General features: G+C 34.9%; 1 protein-coding gene across 5 annotated transcripts in view; it reads left to right on the plus strand.

The window, feature by feature from the left end:
* Positions 1 to 23,190, plus strand: part of LOC149568370 (glycerol-3-phosphate acyltransferase 9-like) — a 175,030-nt gene that overhangs the window by 63,225 nt on the left and 88,615 nt on the right. For all 5 annotated transcript variants that reach the window (XR_016362551.1, XM_089821310.1, XM_089821311.1 and 2 more), the window contains 4 exons: positions 19,013 to 19,108; positions 19,244 to 19,340; positions 19,491 to 19,578; positions 19,691 to 19,787. Coding sequence is in view for 4 of the 5 variants with exons in the window: in XM_089821310.1 (XP_089677436.1) it covers positions 19,013 to 19,108; positions 19,244 to 19,340; positions 19,491 to 19,578; positions 19,691 to 19,787 (378 nt within the window). In the remaining variant the exon portion in view is untranslated. The remainder of the gene's footprint in view (positions 1 to 19,012; positions 19,109 to 19,243; positions 19,341 to 19,490; positions 19,579 to 19,690; positions 19,788 to 23,190) is intronic.

Consider the following 23,190-nt stretch of genomic DNA (forward strand, 5'->3'; position numbering starts at 1 on the left):
CTGTAATAATTTTATTTGATGGTAATTCAAGTTTTTAGTTAAGAAATTTTGTATGACTGTTTTTTAACGGTAAATCTTATTCACATGAACATGAATGATATAACTGTCTTTCTATGAGATGAAGTAGTAACTGTATTCCTTGAGTATGTTGAGATGTTAAATTAGACCCAAAAAATCGGATGTTACTGTAATGGACACCCTTGGATGTCCCAAAAAACTAAACTAAATTGCTGAAAGGAATTATGTCAAACAGTTTGCATTCAACTTCTTAAAACCCCTTATAACTCTGGAAATCAAACGTTTATTTGTTTGTTGTGTTTCGTGCATGGAATTGGTATCATACAACATAAACAAGAAAGAAACTACAATAATATGCAAAGTGGAAATGAACTCCTGCTAATAAAATGTTATTTTCAGAATTCATAAAACCAAATACATGGCAGATTTATCAACTCACTAATTACTTCAGCAATATTGTCATAATACTCCAGCCCATGCTTACAAACTTGCTGCTACAATACTTTGTCCTCCAATCAGTCCACTACCTTCATAATACCATTCCCTCCAAGCGGCATAAGTGTCGGACAAGTAGTGAAGAAGATATGAGCAAAATATCAAATCTGCCTGTAGCCAGAAATGCAACTAAATTGCCTGATAATGAAGCCAATAAGAAAGAATTCCAAAGGCCAAACCCCAAGGGAATGACGTCTAGAATGTTACAAGAGAGGATAGACGTCCTCAAATGCCAAGAACAAAGCTGCAACTCACTCACCAATTTCTTCTCATATTCAACCTGTTTAATGAAGCTACAAATGCTTCTTTTTATTCTATTCCCACGGGTCCGCTCAGCTCATATGGGCAATGTGGGATAAAAATGTGTAATATAAAACATATATTAAAATACCCCTTATGTCTCCCTTGGGTACACATCACCATAAAATAAATATTAAAGTAACACTTTAATATTTTACAATTAAATTAGACGTTACTTTAATAAAACTTCAGGCATTAAAATGTATTAGCAATCGGACTCTGAATAATGCGAGTGATAGCTCATCGGAAAGCTCTCACCGAGGAGTATCGAATCCAATCACCAAAATTGACCTGCACTGTGTCCTGCCGACTTACTAAAAATAGTAAGTATGCCTGAAACTGAGTAAATCAACTTCGTTTTGGCCCAAACTGGAAATGACTAGGCCAAAACACTCCAAGATCCCATTAAACCCTTCGTTAGCCCTCGGGACCATGTAGAACAAGGCTAACGCACACACACTTGGTCAACTGCTAAAATGGGGACATTACAGTTACATTTATATTAAAAAAATGGTGATTCCAATAAGGCAACCAACATAGAGTAGTAAAAATTGTCTTGCATGTAGCAGGTATAGAACATAACGATTTGGCTATAAAGAAGATTACAAATAGGATTATCACAGACTAAAATTATAAAGTCTCGGAACTAGGTATTAAAAATTTAAAACAACATTATCAAATTTCAAAGCATTGCAACAAATAAAATGCTTTTCTTTTAAAGAATTGGACATCTCTTGGATAATAAAAGAATAATTTTAAGGTTTGTGAAAGATTGAAAAAAAAATCTATTAAGCTAGTCATTTGACAAAGTTAAAATATGATGTCATTGGAGCAATTTTATACTTGATATCATTCCAAAATTTCATAATGATCTTTTTGATCTACTAAGAACAAAACTTTTAAGCAAAGCTGTGATGAAATAACTTGCATGGTAGAAGAACATATTATGAATTTTGCTGTTAACACTTGGTAATAATAGTCCACTTTGAGGAAGCAACCTCGTAGTCCACTTCAAGGGTGATACCGCCAAGTTACCAACAATCTTCAACTTGAATACTATAGTCAACATGATGATAATAGATAACCTATAACTTCCTTCATAATCATAGTTTAAGTCTTTTCCTTCAAACATTTCATTTATACTTATGTGACTAATGTAAGCTTATGTATGTGTGCAAACTAGTATCTATTTATCTCAATTGTTGTGTCTTTGATGTTAGTTGACTAAATGATGCACAATTTTTTTAAAATCCTTACAAATCTTTGAATTTCTTGGGTTTTTCAATTTGTTGAGTCTTTGTTGAGTTTGGATGCTAAGTTCGAGTTTGAGCCCGAAACTAGCTTGCCAAGTCTTAGTCTTATAACTATGCAGAAAATGACCATAGAATGGATAAAATGTGTAGAAACAAATGGAAAGACACTCTTATCTGCAGAAAACAATAAAAAGGATGGTTTATAGCCCCGTCACATAAAGAAGAATGTAGCAACAAGTGCTCTAGACATAACAAATGCAGGAAAACAAACGGTTCTAGGTTTTAGACATGATGGGATGCAGAGAGAGCTCACGATCGTGGGAAAAATAATGTCACCTAGTAGGTGCAAAGCCAAAATCCATTGCAAGAATACTTGAAAAAATGGTGGCAATCCTGATAGAAAATGCATTGAAGATGCCTGCAAAATATAGGTGCATTCATGTTGAGGGTTGTAGTAGAAAGACTGACCATAAAAATGGTCAAAAAAATAGATGCGCCAAAAATTGAGTAATACCAAAATTGTAGGGATGAAAAAATGCGAAATCATATTTTTGGATAGAGAAAAATCCACCAACATTTGTAGAAAAAAACTCTAGGTGAAGATGCATGAGTCGTAGAATTTGTTTTTAATGAAATCTTTAGAAGCCAAGAAAAGTTTTTGAAAAATTTAGAAAACTGATAACTTCAATGAGAGATTATAATTTTTTTGAAAAACTAAATAACTTAGCTCTGGTACCATGTTAGTGTATTAAAGTCCAAGGGGAAAATCAATGTGCATTTGGGCTCTTTACTTTGTTCCATGTTCTTGATATCTAGAAGGGGAAATTCAATTTTCATCTAGATAAATTGATCCAACACTTATTTTTGTCATCAAAAATGTCTCCCTAAGAGGGGAAATCCTAATTCCATCTGGATTTTAATGTTTTTTCAAGGATAAATTATTCATTTATTAGGATTTTAATCATTTTTGAAGAGAAATTCTATTTCCACTAGGACGAAGTACAATTTTGGAGAGAAGATTCTATTTCCATTAGGACAAAGTGCAATTTTGGAGGGGAAATTCTATTTCCATTTGGACTATACTTTATTATAAGGATTTTTTTTTAATAAGAATTTTTTTCAATTTAGAAATGGAAAATCAAATTTTATAAGGATTTTAAAGCCCTTATGCATAAAATATGCCTTTTTAATACATTTTGTACTATTTGACTAGCCAAAATTTTAGTGCACTTAGGATTTTTATCTCAACCAATTGCAACTTGAGCCAAAAGAACCACAATCTGAACACTTCAATTTTCATTTGCAACTTGACAACTTGATCCCTTGACCATCGCTCAACCTATTTAGCTTTGAACTGTCACCTCAATTGGTAAAAATTAACAACTATGAGTGAAAAGAGGGGGATCCCTATTTGCAATGGGTTAATGGTGTGAAAAACTCACAAGTTCAAACTACAAAAACACCAGAGGCGAGGACAAATAGAGTACTAATGGCATCAAAAAATCCTTTTAGATAATGGAAATGGCATGGTTTGGATGCTGTAAAGATGGGGACACTTACAATTGACCTCCTCTCACAGTGTACGAGTTTGTTTTTCACAAAGAGGAATTGGTCGACATATGCCTTTATCCACTCTATCAGGAGGAATAGACTTAGCTTTAGATGAATGGAGAAGTTAGTGACTGTGCATAGTGCCCTACAACTTAGAGATTGTCACACTCCCAATTATTGACAAAGAGCAGCTTTGCATTGGATATTAATCTCAAAGACACCACCTGGGTTGACAAGGACAAGATACATGAGGGCTTGGTTGGGATTTCGTTGGATGATGCAACCTTAGAGTTTTAGAGTGACAATGGTTGTGACACTGATTTTTATGAAGAGTAGGGGCAGCAACATACTATCTTATTTTTTACTTTTGAGACTTTTGACATTATATGATACATCGATATATGATATGATACTTTTCATTGCGTTAAAACTTGCATTCCAATTAAGATATAATATTGTTAGTGATTCCATATTCAATAAATTATATTTATGAATGTATGAAATCAAAATTTGAAATATAAATTATATTGCATTCAAGAAATTATATTTATGAATGTATGATTTTAGATTTATAAATGTTAGCATATGAATATATTTGAAATTTTCCTATATATTGTAAATTTTCTTTGTTCTTTATATAGCCCTTGTGTTGTCTTCTTTGTCCCATAAAATGGCACCTAAATAATCTTATTTAACAATTCAGATGTGGATCTAGAAGTAGGTGTGTGGATGCACGATTTTCGTTTTGAGGATTTTGGATTCGTTTATATATATATATATATATTTATAAGTTACTGATTCGGGTTCGGGCACGAATTCGGCTTCGAGTTTGGGTTCGTGGGTTTGGGCAAAAAAAAAAATCCCTATTTAGCTTCGTGAGTGTGTGTTTCTATATATATATACAAAAAATAAGAGAAATGTGCATAATTGCAAAACTTGGTCATTTCATAGTATGAATATATTTTGCTTGATCATTGATCAATGCCAAATGTCAAAGATATACATTAAATACCCGCTCATTAATCTATGTTCTATTACAAGATTCAAGAAGTGGTAGATTAATGGATTTCCGAATTATTGATTGATTAACGGAGGAACAAATGTGTTCCTTATAAAGAATTACAAGAACGTTGTTTCTAAAAGAAACAACGTAGACTGAAGACGAAATTAGAAACAAAACTAAGACAGGATAGGAAACATTCCTATCTGGACTGAAGACAATAGAGACAAGATAGGAAACATTCCTATCTAGACTGAAAGATGGACTATAGACAAATAGTTGATCATTATAGAAAGTATAAGATATTATCTTAATACCCTCCCTTAATGGTCAACGTACGGATGTCGAAACATTCTGGGATAATTGAGACCCTCCTTAGATCTACAGAATGCTGAAACCAAGAAGCTTTGCTAGAAGAGTGCTATGACTCAAAACAGAGTGCAATTACAAAACTTCATTTTTGTGGAAAAAAACGGTAAAACCCAGAATCTCACGCAACCTTGCATATTACAAACAACATGAAATGATTTTTAAGGAGAAAATCAACAAAACCATAAAAACAGAAACAAATTCAGAAGGTGAAAAATGCAGCTTCGCCTTGATTAGGAAGCTCGACAACTTGTGCTGTTGTTTCATGCAGCTCCTTCAGATATTTTCAGATTTTTGCAATTGACTTGCCGGAAGGAATTTGTGGTAGTTGATTATCAATAACAGAGAGCTTAAGAAGCATAACAGCCTCTCGATTGCGATCATCAAACTTGTCCTGTTCTGCTTGGTCGGAGGTCGGAGGAGTCTTTGTGCCTAGAACAAGCTCATCTGAACGACGATATTCAAAGATGGTTAACATGTGCTGCTTCCAGTGATTATAATTGTGGCCATTGAATTGTAGACTACCCTCCAACATCAAATTAGTCAAAGATGCCATTTGCACAAAGTTCGAGGCAATGTTGACGCTGACTCAAAAAAAAATGACAAGTGCCCAGAAGAGTAGATGAAAATCCAGAAGGAATCTGCTGTCGTTTTTTGGATCTGCTAGCTCGAAAATTGAGACACGAAAATCGAGGCACCCATAAAAAATGCACAACCTAGTTGAGCTCTCAAAAAACCCACCAAGAATCTACAAACAAAATTTATTTTGAGGTCAAAAACTAGGGTTTCAAGCAAAACCCTAGTCGACGGCTTTGAAGGTCAGATTTGCAGAAAAATGTCGATTTTTTGTGAAATATCAGACTTTTCTTTTCAGAATAGGGAATGACGGACTGATAGGGGAGTAGAGATGAGGATTTTGAACCAAAAAATGGTGTTACAGACACGTTTTTGTTGCAGATATAGGGAAAAAAGACTGCAAAACATGGCTTGTGATTTCTAGTCAAAAACGAGCAAGAGAAAAATTATGCAAGCAATAACAGACGCGCAAAATATTAGAGGTCACTAAAGGGATGCAAAACATAACAGACGCGAGCAAGCTGAAGTCGCGTTTTTGCAGATTCGAGCTTGAAAAAAAACACGATTTGTAGATGGAATGATCCCTTGAAAAGATGTGAAAAATAGGGCATTGAATTGCGGTTGGTAGAGACTTGAAGGCACAAGAAAAAGCATGAAAAAAATGCCACGTTTTGTAAATTGATGTCGTGATTTCCAGTCCTGAGTCTTTGTGCCTAGAACAAGCTCATTCAAACGACGATATTCAAAGATGGTTAACATGTGTTGCTTCTAGTGATTATAATTGTGGCCATTGAATCGTAGACTGCCCTCCAACATCAGATTAGTCAAAGATGCCATTTGCACAAAGTTCGAGGCAATGTTGATGCTGACCCAAAAAAAATGACAAGTGCTCAGAAGAGTAGATGAAAACCCAAAAGGAATCTGTTGTCGTTTTCTGGATCTGCTAGCTTGAAAATTGAGGCACAAAAATCGAGGCACCCATAAAAAATGGACAACCTAGTTGAGCCCTCAAAAAACCCACCAAGAATCTACAAACAAAATTTTTTTTGAGGTCAAAATCTAGGGTTTCAAGCAAAACCCTAGTCGACGGCTTTGAAGGTCGGATTTGCAGAAAAATGTCGATTTTCTGTGAAATATCAGACTTTTCTTTTTAGAATAGGGACTGACGGATTGATAGGGTAGTAGAGATGAGGATTTTGAACCAAAAAATGGTGTTACAGACACTTTGTTGCAGATAGAGGGAAAAAAGACTGCAAAACATGGCTCGTGATTTCTGGTAAAAAACGAGCAAGAGAAAAATTATGCAAGCAATAATAGACGCGCAAAATATTAGAGGTCACTGAAGGGATGCAAAACATAACAGACATGAGCACGCTGAAGTCGCATTTTTGTAGATTCGAGCTTGAAAAAAAACACGATTTGCAGATGGAACGATCCCCTGAAAAGACGCGAAAAATAGGGCATTGAATTGCGGTTGGTAGAGACTTGAAGGCACAAGAAAAAGCATGAAAAAAATGCCACGTTTTGTAAATTGATGTCGCGATTTCCAGTCTTGAGTTGCAGATTCTTTGCATCCCAAATCCTAGCCTGAACTAGGTATAACGAAGCAAAATAATTTAGAGAATGAATAATTTCGATAATAAGGTTCAGATAATTTCAATAAGAAATTATTATTTTCATAAAAATTCAACCTTGCCCTGATACCATGTTACAAGATTCAAGAATTGGCAGATTAACAGATTTTCGGATTATTGATTGATTAACAGAGGAACAAATGTGTTTCTTATAAAGAATTACAAGGACGTTGTTTCTTTTTAGAAACAACGTAAACTGAAGACGAAATTAGAAACAAAACTGAAGACAGGATAGGAAACATTCCTATCTGGACTAAAGACAATAGAGACAGGATAGGAAACATTCCTATCTAGACTGAAAAACAGACTACAGACAAATAGCTGATCATTATAGAAAGTATAAGATAATATCTTAATATGTTCATGATTATAAAGAAAATCATACATTGAATTACTAAATTGCAAAATGAAATTTCAAAACATAGCATAGTTCATCAAATAATAAAGTTTGACACATAATGATAAATGGCAAATGTTTAATAGTTTATCAATGATCATAGTATCAAATGCTCTTCAAGGGTTGAATGGGTCATCAAACAATGAGGGGTCAATGGCTTCATGATGCAGGCAAGGGATGAATAACTAGGGCCAAAGGCACACCCAGCTATCCAAACCACCCTGCAAGAGTTAACACAACGGAAGCAAACATGAGGAACAACGCCAAGGAAAGAGAGAACAAGGATATATTTATTGATTCATCAAATATTCAGCATACATGCCCAGCTGTAAGGACTTCTGGGTTAGGCCAATTACAAATGTACAACTTCTAGATCTCCAAATCAGCTTTTTAAATCCACATATCTCTTTTCTTTTGAACTCTCCCCAAAAATCTGCCCTAACCCTAAACCTAAACACCGTACTTATACTTGCCAAAATGGCTTACGAATAATTTTAGAACATAGAGAAACCACAAGTCGGCCCTCATCAAATATAATTAACTATACCAAAATTAAATGTGAGCAAAGTCAACCCAATTGGAATTAGGCAGAATGAACTAATGTGCAGGATTACAAAGAAATTCAGGATGTTCCTGCATCAGACAACCAGGGTTGGGAAAAAAAATGATTCTCCTGAATCATGCAAGCGTCACACCCTGAGTTGAATCCAACTCAGACTGAGAAATCCATGTAGCATCTTCAACTGGTCTATTCTTCCACTTCACCAAATGTTCATAGCAATCTTTTCCTCCTGTGCTCTTACCAACTCTTTGATCCATTATCTGTTCAACCTCTTCGATTTGCTTCTTAGGATAATCATCAGGTACAAAAATTTCATCCTCTGACTCATGATACTTATACAAATCAGCAATATTGAATATAGGAGATATATCCATGTCATCAGATAACTCAACTTCATAAGCATTACCACTATCAAACTTCTTCAAGATCTTACAAGGTCCAAATTTCTTCATCTTCAGCTTATTGTATGTTCTAGCTGGGAATCTTCCTTTCTTCAGATGAACCATCACCTCATCACCAACCTGAAAATCATGATGTCTTCTAGACTGATCAGCATTCTCTTTATACTTCTGATTTCATTGTTCCAATTTCAACTTCACTTCCTTATGCAAAGACTCCATAAAATCAGCAAATTCTTCTCTTGCAGTGCTTCTCTTTTCTTCACCAACATCTCTCAAATCTGATATGCCTCTAGGATGCATTCCAGTAACAATCTCAAAAGGTGTCTTCCTTGTACTCTTATTCACAGAATTGTTTAATGCAAATTCAGCTTGTGCCAATACCATCTCCCAATTACTTGGCTTATTCCCAACCAAACATCTTAGCAAATTACCCAAGCTTCTATTCACAACCTCTGCTTGTCCATCTGTTTGTGGATGGAATGTAGAACTAAACTTCAAATCAGTACCCATCTTCTTCCACAAAGTCTTCCAAAAATATCCAACAAACTTACCGTCTTTGTCAGAAATAATACTTCTTGGTAATCCATGCAATTTCACAATCTCTTTAAAAAAAAGTTCAGCAACATGCTCAGCATCTTAGCATCTGATGTCTTCTTACATGGTATAAAATGAGCCATCTTAGAAAATCTGTCCGCTACCACAAATATGGAATCATACCCTTTCATTGTCTTAGGCAATCCAAGAACAAAATCCATACTAATGTCAGTCCAAGGTTTCTCAGGAACAGTAATAGGTGTATACAAACCAGTATTTTGACTCACTCCTTTTGCAACTTGACAAACTCTACAACTCTTTACAAATTTTTGAACATCTTTATACATTTGTGGCCAATAATATTTTTCTTTCAGCAAACCCAATGTCTTATCAATTCCAAAATGTCCAGCTAATCCACCACTATACTTTTCCTTAATTAGATTCAACCTCATAGAACTTCTAGGAATACACAACTGAATGCCTTTGAACAACATACCTTCTTGAATGAAATACTCATCATACTTACTTATGTGATCTGTCAGGTTTGGTGCTCTGCACTCTTTCCATGCCTTAGAAAAATCAGGATCAGCATCGTATAACTCTTTCATCTCATCAAAACCAAGAACTTCAACTTTCATTTCAGTCAACAAAGAACGTCTTCTACTCAATGCATCAACAACTTTGTTAGTAACTCCACTCTTATGCTTAATCACAAATGTAAAACTCTGTAAATATTCAACCCACTTCATATGTGTTTGATTCAATTTATGTTGACTTCCCAAGTATTGTAAAGCTTTATGATCAATATACAACACAAACTCCTTAGGAATCAAATAATGTCTCCACTTCTTCAATGCTTGAACAATAGCATAAAACTCTTGATCATACACAGAATATTTCCTTCTAGCATCATTCAACTTTTCACTAAAGAAAGCAACATGCTTACCTTCTTGACTTAATACAGCTCCTATTGCATTACCACTTGCATCACATTTAATTTGAAATACTTTGTTGAAATCAGGCAAAGCCAATACCGGTAATTCTGCAACCTTTTGTTTCACAGTCGCAAAACTCTTATCAGCTCCATGTGTCCACTTGAATTCCTTTTTATCTCCCCTCATTGTCTCAGTCATAGCATTGCAAACAGCATTGAAATTCTTTATAAACTTTCTATAAAAACTAGCTAAACCATGAAATGATCTTACCTCACTCACATTCTCAGGTGTAGGCCATTCCAAAATTGCTTTAACCTTCTCAGGATCCATCTTCAAACCATCAGCTGAAATCCCAGATACACAATCTCCTCTTGCATAAAAGAACACTTTTTCGGATTAATCAGCAACTTTTCCTCTTTCAACCTCTGCAATACTTGTCTAATATGCTCAAGATGTTCTTCCTTAGTCTTATTGAATATCAGAATATCATCCAAATAAACAATCACAAACTTACCCAAAAATCTTTTCAGAACTTCATTCATTAACCTCATGAAAGTACTAGGTGCATTAGTCAAACTAAAACACATAACCAACCATTCATACAAACCATCTTTTGTCTTGAAAGCAGTCTTCCATTCATCACCTTCTCTGATTCTGATATGATGATAGCCACTCTTCAAATCAATCTTGGTAAAATACTTTGCTCCACTTAAACAATCCATTATGTCATCCATCCTTGGCATAGGAAACCTATATTTTACTGTTATCTTTTTAGTGGCTCTGGAATCAGTACACATTCTCCATTCTCCATTCTTTTTAGGTGCTAATACAGCAAGTACAACACATGGACTCAAGCTTTCTCTGATCAAACCTTTCTGCAACAACTCATGCACTTGTCTGTTAAGTTCTTCATTCTCTGTAGGTGTCAATCTATATGGTGCTTTGTTTGACAAACTTGCTCCAGGAATCAAATCCATACAATGACTTATACTTCTTACTGGAGGTAATCCATCCAGAAGATCATTAGCAATAATATCTTTATATTCATTGAGCAATTCTGCAATTTCTTTTGGCACTTGGTCAATACTACCATCTGTCACTCGGTCACCACTATCTGGCACTCGGTTAGCATTATTCTCTTGCACTTGGCCTTGATTGACAAAACTTGGCTTTCTTGAAATTATGGCAAAATAAACCTGATTCTTCTTCACTTCCTTTTCAAATTGTTTCCCATTAACCATACAAATCTTTACAGTAGTACCATTAACCTCATCTGGAACTTCAATCAAAAGCAACAATGTTTGTTTCTTCCCATTCACCCAAAGAGTATATTGATTCAATCTTCCATCATGTACAACATGTCTATCGTATTGCCAAGGTCTACCCAACAAAATATGACAACAATCCATGGGCATAATATCACACAAAACTTCATCAACATAATGTCCAATTTTAAATTTCACAAGGCATTGCTCACTTACCAATATCTTATGGTCATCTTTGATCCATGAAACATGATAAGGTTTGGGATGTTTCAGCCTCTCTAACTGCAACTTGGTAACCAACTCTTTTGATGCCAGATTTGTAGAACTCCCACTGTCAGTGATCACTTTGCAGCATTTTCCAGCCATCTTACATCTTGTCTTGAATAGACTTCTCCTTAAAATAGGTTCCTCATTACTTCTTTTATTACATAAGGTTCTTCTCACCATCAGATTTTCTCCAACCTTAGGTCCACTTGGTGAACTTTCAATGTCTTCTTGAATCACAACATTTCTATTATTCTGTCCACTTTCAAAGGATCTACATTCAAAAGATCTATGCCCATCTTTACCACATCTAAAACAATTACCATGAAATCCACTTCTAGAATAGGAATTACCTCTTCCCCGGTAAGAATTAGTGCCTCCTTGGTAAGAATTACCACCTTTCCATTTGGTCTTGCCTTTATCATCACTCTTCCATTCAGATTTGCCTTTATCTTGCATATAATTATCAGATCTACTACTTTCTCCATAAGATCTACCTCTACCTCTTTGGAATCTACCACCTCTACCTCTTTGTCTTTGTTCATGCTTCTTTGTCAAGATCTCCTCAGCCTTCAAGGCATACTGGTATGCTTCTTCCACACTTTCCATCTTCACAAAACTTATCTCATCTTGAATTCCAGATCTCAATCCATTAATGTACCTTGCAATTTTCTCAACATCATCATCCACATGTCTAGATCTGATGTCCAATCTATAGAATTCTTCGGTATATTCTTTCACAGTCATGTCCCTTTGTTTCAAATTTTGCATCTTTCTCAAGAAGCTAACTTGGTAATCAGCAGGAAGGAATTTGTTCTTTACCTTGTTCACCATCTTTGGCCAAGTTCTTATCTTCTCCTTTCCTCTCCTTTGTCTATCAGTTTGCAAGTGCTCCTACCATAATGATGCATGACCTTTTAGCCTAGTGACTGCAATCTTCACCTTTCTGTTATCAGGAGTGTTTTCATACTCAAAGAACTTCTCCATATCAGAGATCCAATCCAACACAGTATTTGTATCCAATTTCCCATCATAAGGGACAACTTCTACAGCAGGCTTTGAATTTGCCCTAGACAATAATCGCAACAATCTTTCCTCATCTCGATCTTCTTTAGGTTCTGGATTATGGTTTGTTGCTGCTGCTTCATCATCACTTACATCTTCAAGATGCGATCCTCTCCTTTGGGCTGTCTCCACAACATCTAATCTGGCTGCAATTTATCTTAACTGATCCAATATAGCGTTATCAACATTATTTCCTCTACCAGGAACCATCTTTATAAATCAGGTTCCTGCAAGCTCGTAACCCTCTGCAAGTTATAGGTCAAATCCACAAATCTGCCACCCTACAACCAGATCCAAATCAGGGTTCTACATGATCCAATCTCCACAAGGATGAACTTCGAGCCCTGATACCAACTGATGTAGGCAAGGGATGAATAACTAGGGCCAAAGGCACACCCAACTATCCAAACCACCTTGCAAGAGTTAACACAACGAAAGCAAAGATGAGGAACAACGCCAAGGAAAGAGAGAACAAGGATATATTTATTGATTCATCAAATATTCAGCATACATGCCCAGTTGTAAGGCCTTCTGGGTTACGGCCAATTACAAATGTACAACTTCCAGATCTCTAAATCAGCTTTTTAAATCCACATATCTCTTTTCTTTTGAACTCTCCCCAAAAATCTGCCCTAACCCTAAACCTAAACACCTTGCTTATACTTGCCAAAATGGCTTACGGATAATTCTAGAACATAGAGGAACCACAAGTCGGCCCTCATCAAATATAATTAACTATACCAAAATTCAATGTGAGCAAAGTCGGCCCAATTGGAACTAGGCAGAATGAACTAATGTGCAGGATTACAAAGAAACCCAAGATGCTCCTGCATCACTTCATCCCCGACTGCAACTATATCTAGATCCTCATCATTGGAACAAACAATCTCTATGACCACCTCTTAAAACATGCAAAATGGGCTCACCAAAATGAGAGAGCAAGTGAGAGGTTAGATGAGTGAAATGTTTTTTATTGGGCTCCTTTCATGGTTACATTAAATAAAACGAAAAAAACATTATTTTAAGTTGTTTTATTTCATTTTTTGGACCCTACTGATGTAGGAGCTCTTGGATTCATTCGGATTTGTGCTAGCAAGGATCCAAATTGATCCACACTCTGAAATTTGGACCTTGCCCGACCCCGCAGCAAACCCGGACAAGAATTTGGACCGGCGCGAACCCAAACCCAAATCTAGGCTGAGTGTGAATTTGGCTTCGTATACACATACACATGTAGAGAAATGCAAGAAATATGCAAAAATAGATCATTTCATAGTATGATACTTCACCACTGATCAAGATTCAAGGTATTTCATATTTGATAATGATAGTTCAATTTCGAACTTCACAAACACAAATATAGAAATAAAATAAGTTTAATAACTATTCAAGATTCCAACACAATTTGAATAATAAAAACAAAACTTAGTTCATGATTCAACATTGATCAATCAAGAGTCAAGACTCAAGTGTCACTAATTAGATTCAGAATCATAAGGATTCTCAAGCAAATTTACATTTTGATAATCTCCAATTGCTACAAGTTCAAGATCATTTGAACAAAAAACAACTCCACTTCCACTAGATGCACCATGTGCCATGATGCTGTCATCAAATTCTAGGATTATAGTAGGATCCTGAAATGTTGCATCCAAGATTTCACATTCAGGGGCTACTTCTCAAAGCTTGCTGAACCTTCCTTGTATTCATCGTCCTTACGTGACAAAATACGCAAGGCGATATGAATGTAAACCAAGTCCTCAACTTTCTTTGAGCCCAATTGGTTGTGCTTCACTGAATGGACATAAGATTATGTACTACAATTCCATTTAGCAACGGAAACTTGCAACTTGGATAATGTTCGCAAAGTTAAATGTACAAATGAAAAGCAAATTAAAGGATGTCAAATGCTAAATTGTAGAATACAAGTGGTAGACAGAACTGAAGAAACCAAAAAATGTACTTCTGAGAGGATCTTGATTGCAAGAGGTTGTAGATGCTTGTATGGTTGACCATACTTGTACCGCCATGTGATAACTCTAATGTCATTTGGTCCTTTATTGCATATGTTCTAGCCTCACCTTTTTGTGCATTTCATCTTCTTGGAAGAGTCTTGCAAATGCTTTGTAGCACCCAATAGCAACTTCTTCATTTGCATATGGTGCAACTCCATTTGGCATAGAAAATATTTCCTAGCTTTAGTACCTTGGAGATAAGGCATATGCAAGGAGGTGCAATGGGGTAATCATCTTCTCCCAACGATAATTAATGATTGTGTCCACCTTATTGTACAAGGCTTCACATTTCTGTGGGGTGTTTCTCATGTGTATGTATGGAAAGTCTTACCTTCTTTGCCATGGTGCCCATGACATCATACACATACCCCAAGCAAGGTGAATCTGTATCAGCAAAGCGAAGCATAGACATGACAGGCTCGGTGAAATCCAATACAAATTGCACACAAGCACACCAATTATCATCGAAGACCAAAGCCTTGACCTTTTGGGCTCTCTAAATTCAAAGCCTTCTGTATACCCTATTGGCTAGAAATAACCATTTGGCTAAATGCCACTTGCACCTTGATAGGTCTTCTCATAACAATAGCATGAGATGCAAATTGGGTCTCAACAACCTAAGCAAGTTAACAGTATGTCAATAAATTTTTATTTTTAAGAAAAGTTGTATACAAATTTTGAATTTGATAATTGAACATGAACATAAAACTTATTCAAATTAAATAAATAAATGAAAGTTACTAATTACAAATTTACAATTTACTGTCATTAGCTCCAATTGTGAAAATGATTAGAATATGGATTGTGACATGTGGTTGTTCGTCACAAGCATTTGTATCTCTAGTTCATCTTGGTATATTTGCTTCACTCAACCTATTTGGGTGCCAATTTGTTCCATGACCTAGTTAAGGGAGTGTACAGTGCGCGGTGTTCAAAAAATATGGTCGTACCAACTCTTAACCAAAGCACTTGCACCCCTACAATTTTTGGCATTGCCTGTAACCACTTGGACCAGATTTTTGCTCCCCACCATTTCAGACCTCAATGAGAATTCTGGAAATGAATTTTGAATCCTTCATTTCTCCTTTACCATCAATCGCCCCAAAAAACATTGCCTCTTTGGGGGACATTGCGATCACATCAATCAATGGCTGGTTTCTTGTATCTTTCCATCCATTGGCCATAATAGATACACCTAGAGTTTTCCAAGAAGTTCTAATTGGTTAAAGAGCTTTCTCTATAGAAGCCTTCTCTTTTTGCAAGAGTAGTACACACCTTTTCATACACGGGACTAGTGTAATCAGCTGGTGCTTTATTGATGGTGTCCACCATTTCACCAAGTTGAAAGGAAGATCATTGACATAGAGGCAATGTGCAATGGCTTGATCAATAGGCTCTCTTGCAAAGAATGGATGGTTGGAGAATACAATTGGATCAGTGGGCAATTGTTGCTGGATGGAGGTTGATAATTTTGTTGTGGAGATCTTTTCACCAAACTATCAACAACTTCTTGTTCTCTTATAAATCCTGCTAATTGTGCATCAGTCATCCCCTTTCCATCTTTGCTTCTTTTACACATACCCATTCCTTTACCCAAAGGGCCCATAAAATGAAGTTTGACTTGAGAATATGAGCTATTGAATGGTTTACAATGAAATGCATTACAATTCCAAATGTATGACCCACTCCTAAAACTTGTGATAATCTTGTGATATGTCTCCATAATGGAGATCCTACATCAATTTTGAAGTTGTCACTTTGTTGCCTTGCCATTGAACTTTGACTATCGGTAGTGGCCATTCTTGCACAACACAATCTAATAAGAAAATGAATAAATTTAAATTAAAAATAAATTTGAACATCAAGTATACATGTGCAAAAAAATGATATAAAAATATTAAAATAGACAGTTGAACCTTTTTTGTCATTCCATTTTTTAAAAATGGAAAAAACTTTTAAACATTCTTCTAAAACTTGAAAAATTCATCAACATCTTGAATAAATTCAATAAAAAAACTCAAGAATGGGATCAAATGCTTACCTTATATGCTTATAACTCCTTTGTGGGAGCGATTTGACCGCTATGAATGATCCTCTTTAAAAATAACCACCTTTTTTTGAAAATGCCAAAATGGACAACAAATGAGAAGAGAGCCCAACTGTAAACAAAAGGAGAAGAATAAACAATGAATGGCCTCTTTTAGGGCTGTTGTAGGGTTTAGAAGCAAAAAAAAGAATAAAATCAACACATTTTGCACATGCAAAATTGTGTTTTCAAGTGAATTGGGCTTCAAAACAATCGCGGGGCCCGTAGAAGCTCCTAGATGCCTAAGGAAGCCCCATGGAAGCGCTTCTTGGGCATTTTGAGGTGCTTTTCAAGGATCTGAACGCCTTCGCTTCCACTTCTAGACAAAACCAGAGTGCATTGGTACCTAGGAAATAATCCATCTTGGAAACCTGTTTCTCCAACCCCCCCGGTCCTAGAAATTTAGGGTAGTGTAGAAATATTTACATATTTTTAGCCTAAAAACATGAATTATGCGCAGAAAATCATATTTCAAGCATATGTTAAACAAAATTATCATACATAGTACAAATTTGGAACATAAATCCAATATCAAGTCGTCAAACTTAAATGTCATGATGGATATTTGAAAATTGAAACGGTATTTGGAAAGTGAAACAATTTGATATATCTAAAATTATAGATCCATGATATCAAATTCACTTTATATTAAATATTTAATCATATACAATTCATAGATTCGGATGTCTATGAATATATGAGTTTATATTATACTCTCATTTCTATGTAAATATTAGAAAACTATATAGAAATACTAAAAAAATATAATTTAAATATCACCATATTGAATTAATAATATAAATAGAATTTGCAGTATGGTTAGAGATGCTATATTGGGATTACATATTATTGTAAATAATTTATTGTAGGTAGGTGCCCATATTGGTATTTTACATTGTATTTAAATGAGTTTGCGTAAAATCCATCCCAACCAAATCCTGAGCGAGAACTTTTCATGCAATGTTTTTGAGCACATGAAATGTGAAATAATGTGGCTATTTATGAACAAGGGTTTTGTTTGAAAATAAAATAATGCATTAAAAAACAAATCCACCAATGCCAATTTGGATTTGACCTAGATTTGATCTAAAATTGATTCTGAAAAATCCGATCTGTGCCTGATTTCACTGGCAATTCTGATCAGCATCTAACTTTGGGATGTCTTGTACTTGGAAATAGGACTATACTTAGTCAATTTGGTAACATAGGTGTAATGTCTTTTCTTTTGGAGCATGGTATACTTCATACCCATGAACCTAGACTTCATTCAGACTTGACGAGCCAAAGATGACCGAAACATGAACTTGTTGAGGATTCGGTGTAAGATATGCCAAATATAAAAATTGCATAAAATATTGAAAACCTTCAGAATGCTTGAAACCTGAGGTTTTGGGCATGGCATCACTAATGAAAATGAGAGTTATCTGGACTTGCCTGTGGAATGCTCCCACTTGCTAAAATTATGAATAAAAAATGGGCTCTGTAAGTAATAGTGTTGTTCCATTGCCAAAAAACAAAATTGTCATGAAAATTTACTTTTCTTCATTTATCTATTTGCTACAATCTCCAAATTCTCTCCTTGCAGTTTGAGAAGTAAAAATTTGACATCTGTGCTCTTGTAGGCTGCACAACACAGTCAGCCCACTGGCTAATCTGATATGACAGATTCAAGAGTATGGCATAAATTAAGGAAAATTTAAGAGTATGACTAAGTGAACTATTCATCTTCATGAGAGATTGGTTGATGTGAATCATTACTAATGAAATATGGGTCAATGGGACACCCAAAACTATGCAGTTGAATCCTGATAAAACGGTATAATTTGAGACACTGCAAACCTTACAAAGACTTAGCCAAGTCACTGAAAACAGAATCAACTTGATTTCTTCACAGAGATGAAAACAGTTCATGCTCACTTGGGAGTAAGATTTGTTTCTTCCAAGTATGACCTTGTCTAAAGGGCATACCTAGCATAGAATTGATATCTAACACTAATCATTCTTAAATTTTATGTCATTCATGTCACTAAATTAATAGGTTTACGTTCTTCAATATAAAGCAATGTTATTGGTTGTTAGCTCACTCATCAGATAGGGTATTACTGTTGATATTTTAATTTTTACATTTACATTTGTTTTCTGTATTATTCACAGGAGAATATATCGAAATGCATGCTTTTTAAAGTGCAATGCCTAAGTTTTTAAGAAAAAAATGTTTTCTTGTCATATTTTTAGTTTCTAAGATCTCTTTGATTTGTAAATATATAATTTATATTGACATTTTTTGTTTAGAGGTTTCTGGTGGAGTTCATGTGCAGTGTATTTGTTGCTTCCTGGACAGGGGTGGTTAAGTACCATGGGCCTCGACCTAGTGTCCGCCCGAGGCAGGTAAATGCAGCACTAATGATGAGTTGCACACTTTTCCCTTGGACATATTTCGATTTTTTTTTTTCTCATTATATTGGTATCTATACTTGAATAATGTAACTGTGATTGAGCAATAATGCCTATGCTCCATGTCAGGTGTTTGTAGCAAACCACACTTCCATGATTGATTTCATAATCTTAGAGCAAATGACAGCTTTTGCTGTTATTATGCAGAAGCACCCTGGCTGGGTTGGTAAGGTTATATTGAAAATCGAGAAATGACAAATGAAATAAATAGTAGCTGCTGCTCTGTGCTATAAACAAATTGTTGTAGTTAAGGTCATTTGTTGCAATACAAAATATATCTGGTACTTGGAATCTTAGAACCATATTCTGCAAACAGGCCTCTTACAAAGCACCATATTAGAGAGTTTGGGATGTATTTGGTTTAATCGCACAGAAGCTAAAGATCGCATAATTGTTGCTGAAAAGTAAGTGGTTATTGCATATTAATCCAAACTGTCTTCAACATTAAAATTAATTTAAATTAGAACTTCATACAAGTTCTACAAGGTGCATGAATTCCCACTTCATGTTATGCAGGATAAAGCAGCACATAGAAGGTCCTGACAACAATCCACTTCTCATCTTTCCTGAGGGTACATGTGTTAATAATCAGTACACTGTTATGTTTAAAAAGGTAACTCAATTTTCTGTATATTTGTTTCTTCTATTCACCAAAGCGGAGAAGGTGGTTTTCATTTGCGAATAGGGATCTTATTAGAAAGTTATACGATACTGACAGGTTTAAATGTGAGTGGATGCTCATATTTTCTGTTCTAACGCATTTTTTAGCTTGAATAGGCACATAACTACTTATTTTTGGAAACCTGGTTGTTTTTTTGTAGTGTATTTTTTAATGTTTCTTTGGGTTTAATGTCTCATTTAGTGCTAGTATTCCAGTAGATTTTGAAGCTTCTTCAATGCAAAGTAATCTTGAATTCCTAAGAGTGCATCGTCCTAGGAGTGATGGACAAGGACAAAGCACTATCAAGCTTTGAATTTCCTTAAATCAGAAGCCATGTCCAACGGCTTCCTGTTCTGCCAAGATTTGCTTGGGACTTACACATTGCCTCATCTCTCATTTTGCTTAAAGAGTTTCGTGTGTGGGAAGTATGCCTTACATGGCTTGAACGTAGGTCATTGTTATGATAATTATTACTCAATTGCTAGGCCATGATTTATCAAACAAAAAATGACAACAGTGTAAATAAAGCATGTAATACCCCCTTTTTAAATGAGATTATTATAAAAATAAATTTTATAAATTGAATATTATATAATTTTAAACAGCATAATTATATGCTATTGAATTAAAATAGATCTATAAGAGATGTACAAAGAGTTGTGGCTTGAGAAAAATGGTATTTAAAGAAGATGAAGCAAAGGAGAAGGATATTAGTGGGAAAATAATTCATATTTATTTATCACTCAGTTTGGAGTATGAATCAATATTTAAATAGCCTGAAGTTAAAATGCTGATAGGGCTAAATTTAGAAAGATGAAATCCTTGATCCCCGCGCCCCCATCCCCAAATCAGAAACATTTCAAAGACATCTATACAAAAGGAACAACTGCAAATTTTGAAGGAATATAGCAAGGAATAAAGGATAAGCTTTATATTTTCAGAGATACATTGTAAGATTAAATTCCAAATTATGTTAGCAAAATTATATATTTTAGGATAAGTTTATACTTATAATTAATTATGCAATCATCATTGTGGGTTAGGGATATTTCTTTAATGAAAAAGAAGGAAAAAATAGAAAGGGACATTATATATGATATCAGAGCTCTGATCTTGCTAGCGTTTATGATATTGGAGCTCTGATCTTGCTAGCGTGCAGGTTAAAGCTAACATGTTGGATGCATTGCAGTCACAAATACTTGAAATTCTATGAGGAAGATAGAGATGGAATGTGCTATAGAAGCCCAAAAGTATTCTAATCAGCCAAGGTTGGTACAGAAAGAAGAGAATATAGATTTTGTTTGAGATTTATTGGTTAAAATTCAAAAGAACAGAGAAAAATACAAACTTGAGACCTGCGAAATCTTTTATCAAAATCAAAGATCGACAAATGATTTTGAAGCTAGTGTTCCCTTTGATGAGTTCTTGCAGGCACTTGGGTAGCATTATCTCAATAGAAGAGGCCTACATGAACATACAAGGAAAATAGCTGAGGAGGAGATCAAGGAACAAGACTCGAAACAATCAATTTCAATAGAAGAAACGAAGTTTGAATTAGAATAACAAAAAGTTGGTAAATTCAAAGAAAAAGAACCAAAACTAGATCCACAAGAAAATGAACAGACCAATGAGCAAGGACAAGAGGAACTGAAAAAGAATGTTTAAGATAAAGAATCTTTGGTAGGTGACGATTTTTTTATTGGTCTGCAATGATGATAGGTGCCACTAAGTCAATTAAGGGAATACGAAAGGGGTTTCACTTGTTGGATGAGAAGAGTTCAAGTTGAAGAAAGATGGACCAAATCATGTACTATGTTTCAAACTTTCACATGGTGAGTCCTTGATGGTTTTTCAGAAAAGTATTGAGGACGAATGTACTTTCAAGGACATTTTTATTGGCTAACTGGAATGAAGATTTTGAGGATATCTCAAAGCAATCTTGTTTTGACAATTGAGGAAGTAAACACACAAGAGCCGCAAGCTAAAGAAAAGGTTTTAGCCCTTACTATTTTTAAATTTTGAGTAAGAAAAAATTGTTGGATGAACAACAAACAAATAGAAAAATTAGAATGCTAACACTTGTTGGTAATAAAAAATGGAGGTTTCAAAAGACAAATTTATTATAAATAGGCTAATATGAATGGTGCCTCTTGTTGTTTGTCTGCACAAAATTCTGTGAATGATACAACAATCTAATATGGGGCTCGAGATTTGCATAAGCTTTTGCAATATCCGTGTTACTATTTATTGATTGTTCTATTCCCTTCCTCTCTTCTTGGTATCTCTTCTCTAGGCAAGAATGGAGGTTGGGGTACCCAATAAGTTGATGATACATTGTTATTCTTTGAGTGATTTGGATTAGTGTCTCTTCCATGTTTAGGTTGGATTTTCAAATTATTTATTGAATTTCTCATGTCTTGCAAGGCTTGGAAGAGAGTCTGATTTGATTTTTCCATTTGACTTATCAGAGTTTGGTTTGTTTGTTCCATATAGGATTTCATCTCATTGGCTAAATCATTCACGATGGTCTTCATTGTTCTTCTCTTGTAGGTTTGCATAAGTTTTTATTCATAGGATGGTAGGATTATGCTCTTATACCATTGTAATGTCCCCTCTTAGGGTATCTTGGAATTTAGAGATGACTATCTTGAGTTACTTATTCTTTGTATGAATTATGCTCTTCTAATATAATTCCATGAATCGCTGATGCAAAGTCCATGATGTGTCAGATTAATGCCACTCAATATTTATGATTTGTACAATTGGATATAAGGTAAGTGTTGATATCAAATTGGATTGGTAGAACTCTATACGTTGTATTAGCTCATAGACAAATAATAATTCAAATATCCAACCGAATCCCTTATCAATTCCTTTATATGAGTCTTACTTTGAATTGTTCTAATATAAATATATGTTTATTGTCTTTATGTAATAATATGTTACCAAGCATTCAATATGTATGATATTCTTGTTACGAATTGTAATTGATGGTGTTTGCAATTGCTATGCACCTAATTCAGCACTCTCTAAAGCCAAAAGACCCTTACAGGCCAAGAGGAACATTTTTATTAAACTAAGAATAAATGTCTTCGCTTCTATGAGTGGGCTAGATATATATATGAAGAAAAATGTAAGAAAATGTTTGATTACTTGCACTGACAATTTTGTTTGGATATTGAGGAGTCCTTGAATCATTTTGTAAACCCTAATATCTCCCACACTGCTTGTATATAATTTCCCAATGTTTCAAATAGATGGTGACTGTGTCTTCTTTTCTTTGTATTTTTTGACTATTCTTGCTACTGATAGGATTTAGACTATTTAATGGTAGCTGTTCATTCCTTATTGCAAT

Source organism: Cupressus sempervirens, chromosome 3 (assembly GCF_028749045.1).
Source record: "Cupressus sempervirens isolate cs-2001-9-10 chromosome 3, ASM2874904v1, whole genome shotgun sequence".
In the NCBI taxonomy this organism is placed as follows: Eukaryota; Viridiplantae; Streptophyta; class Pinopsida; order Cupressales; family Cupressaceae; genus Cupressus; species Cupressus sempervirens.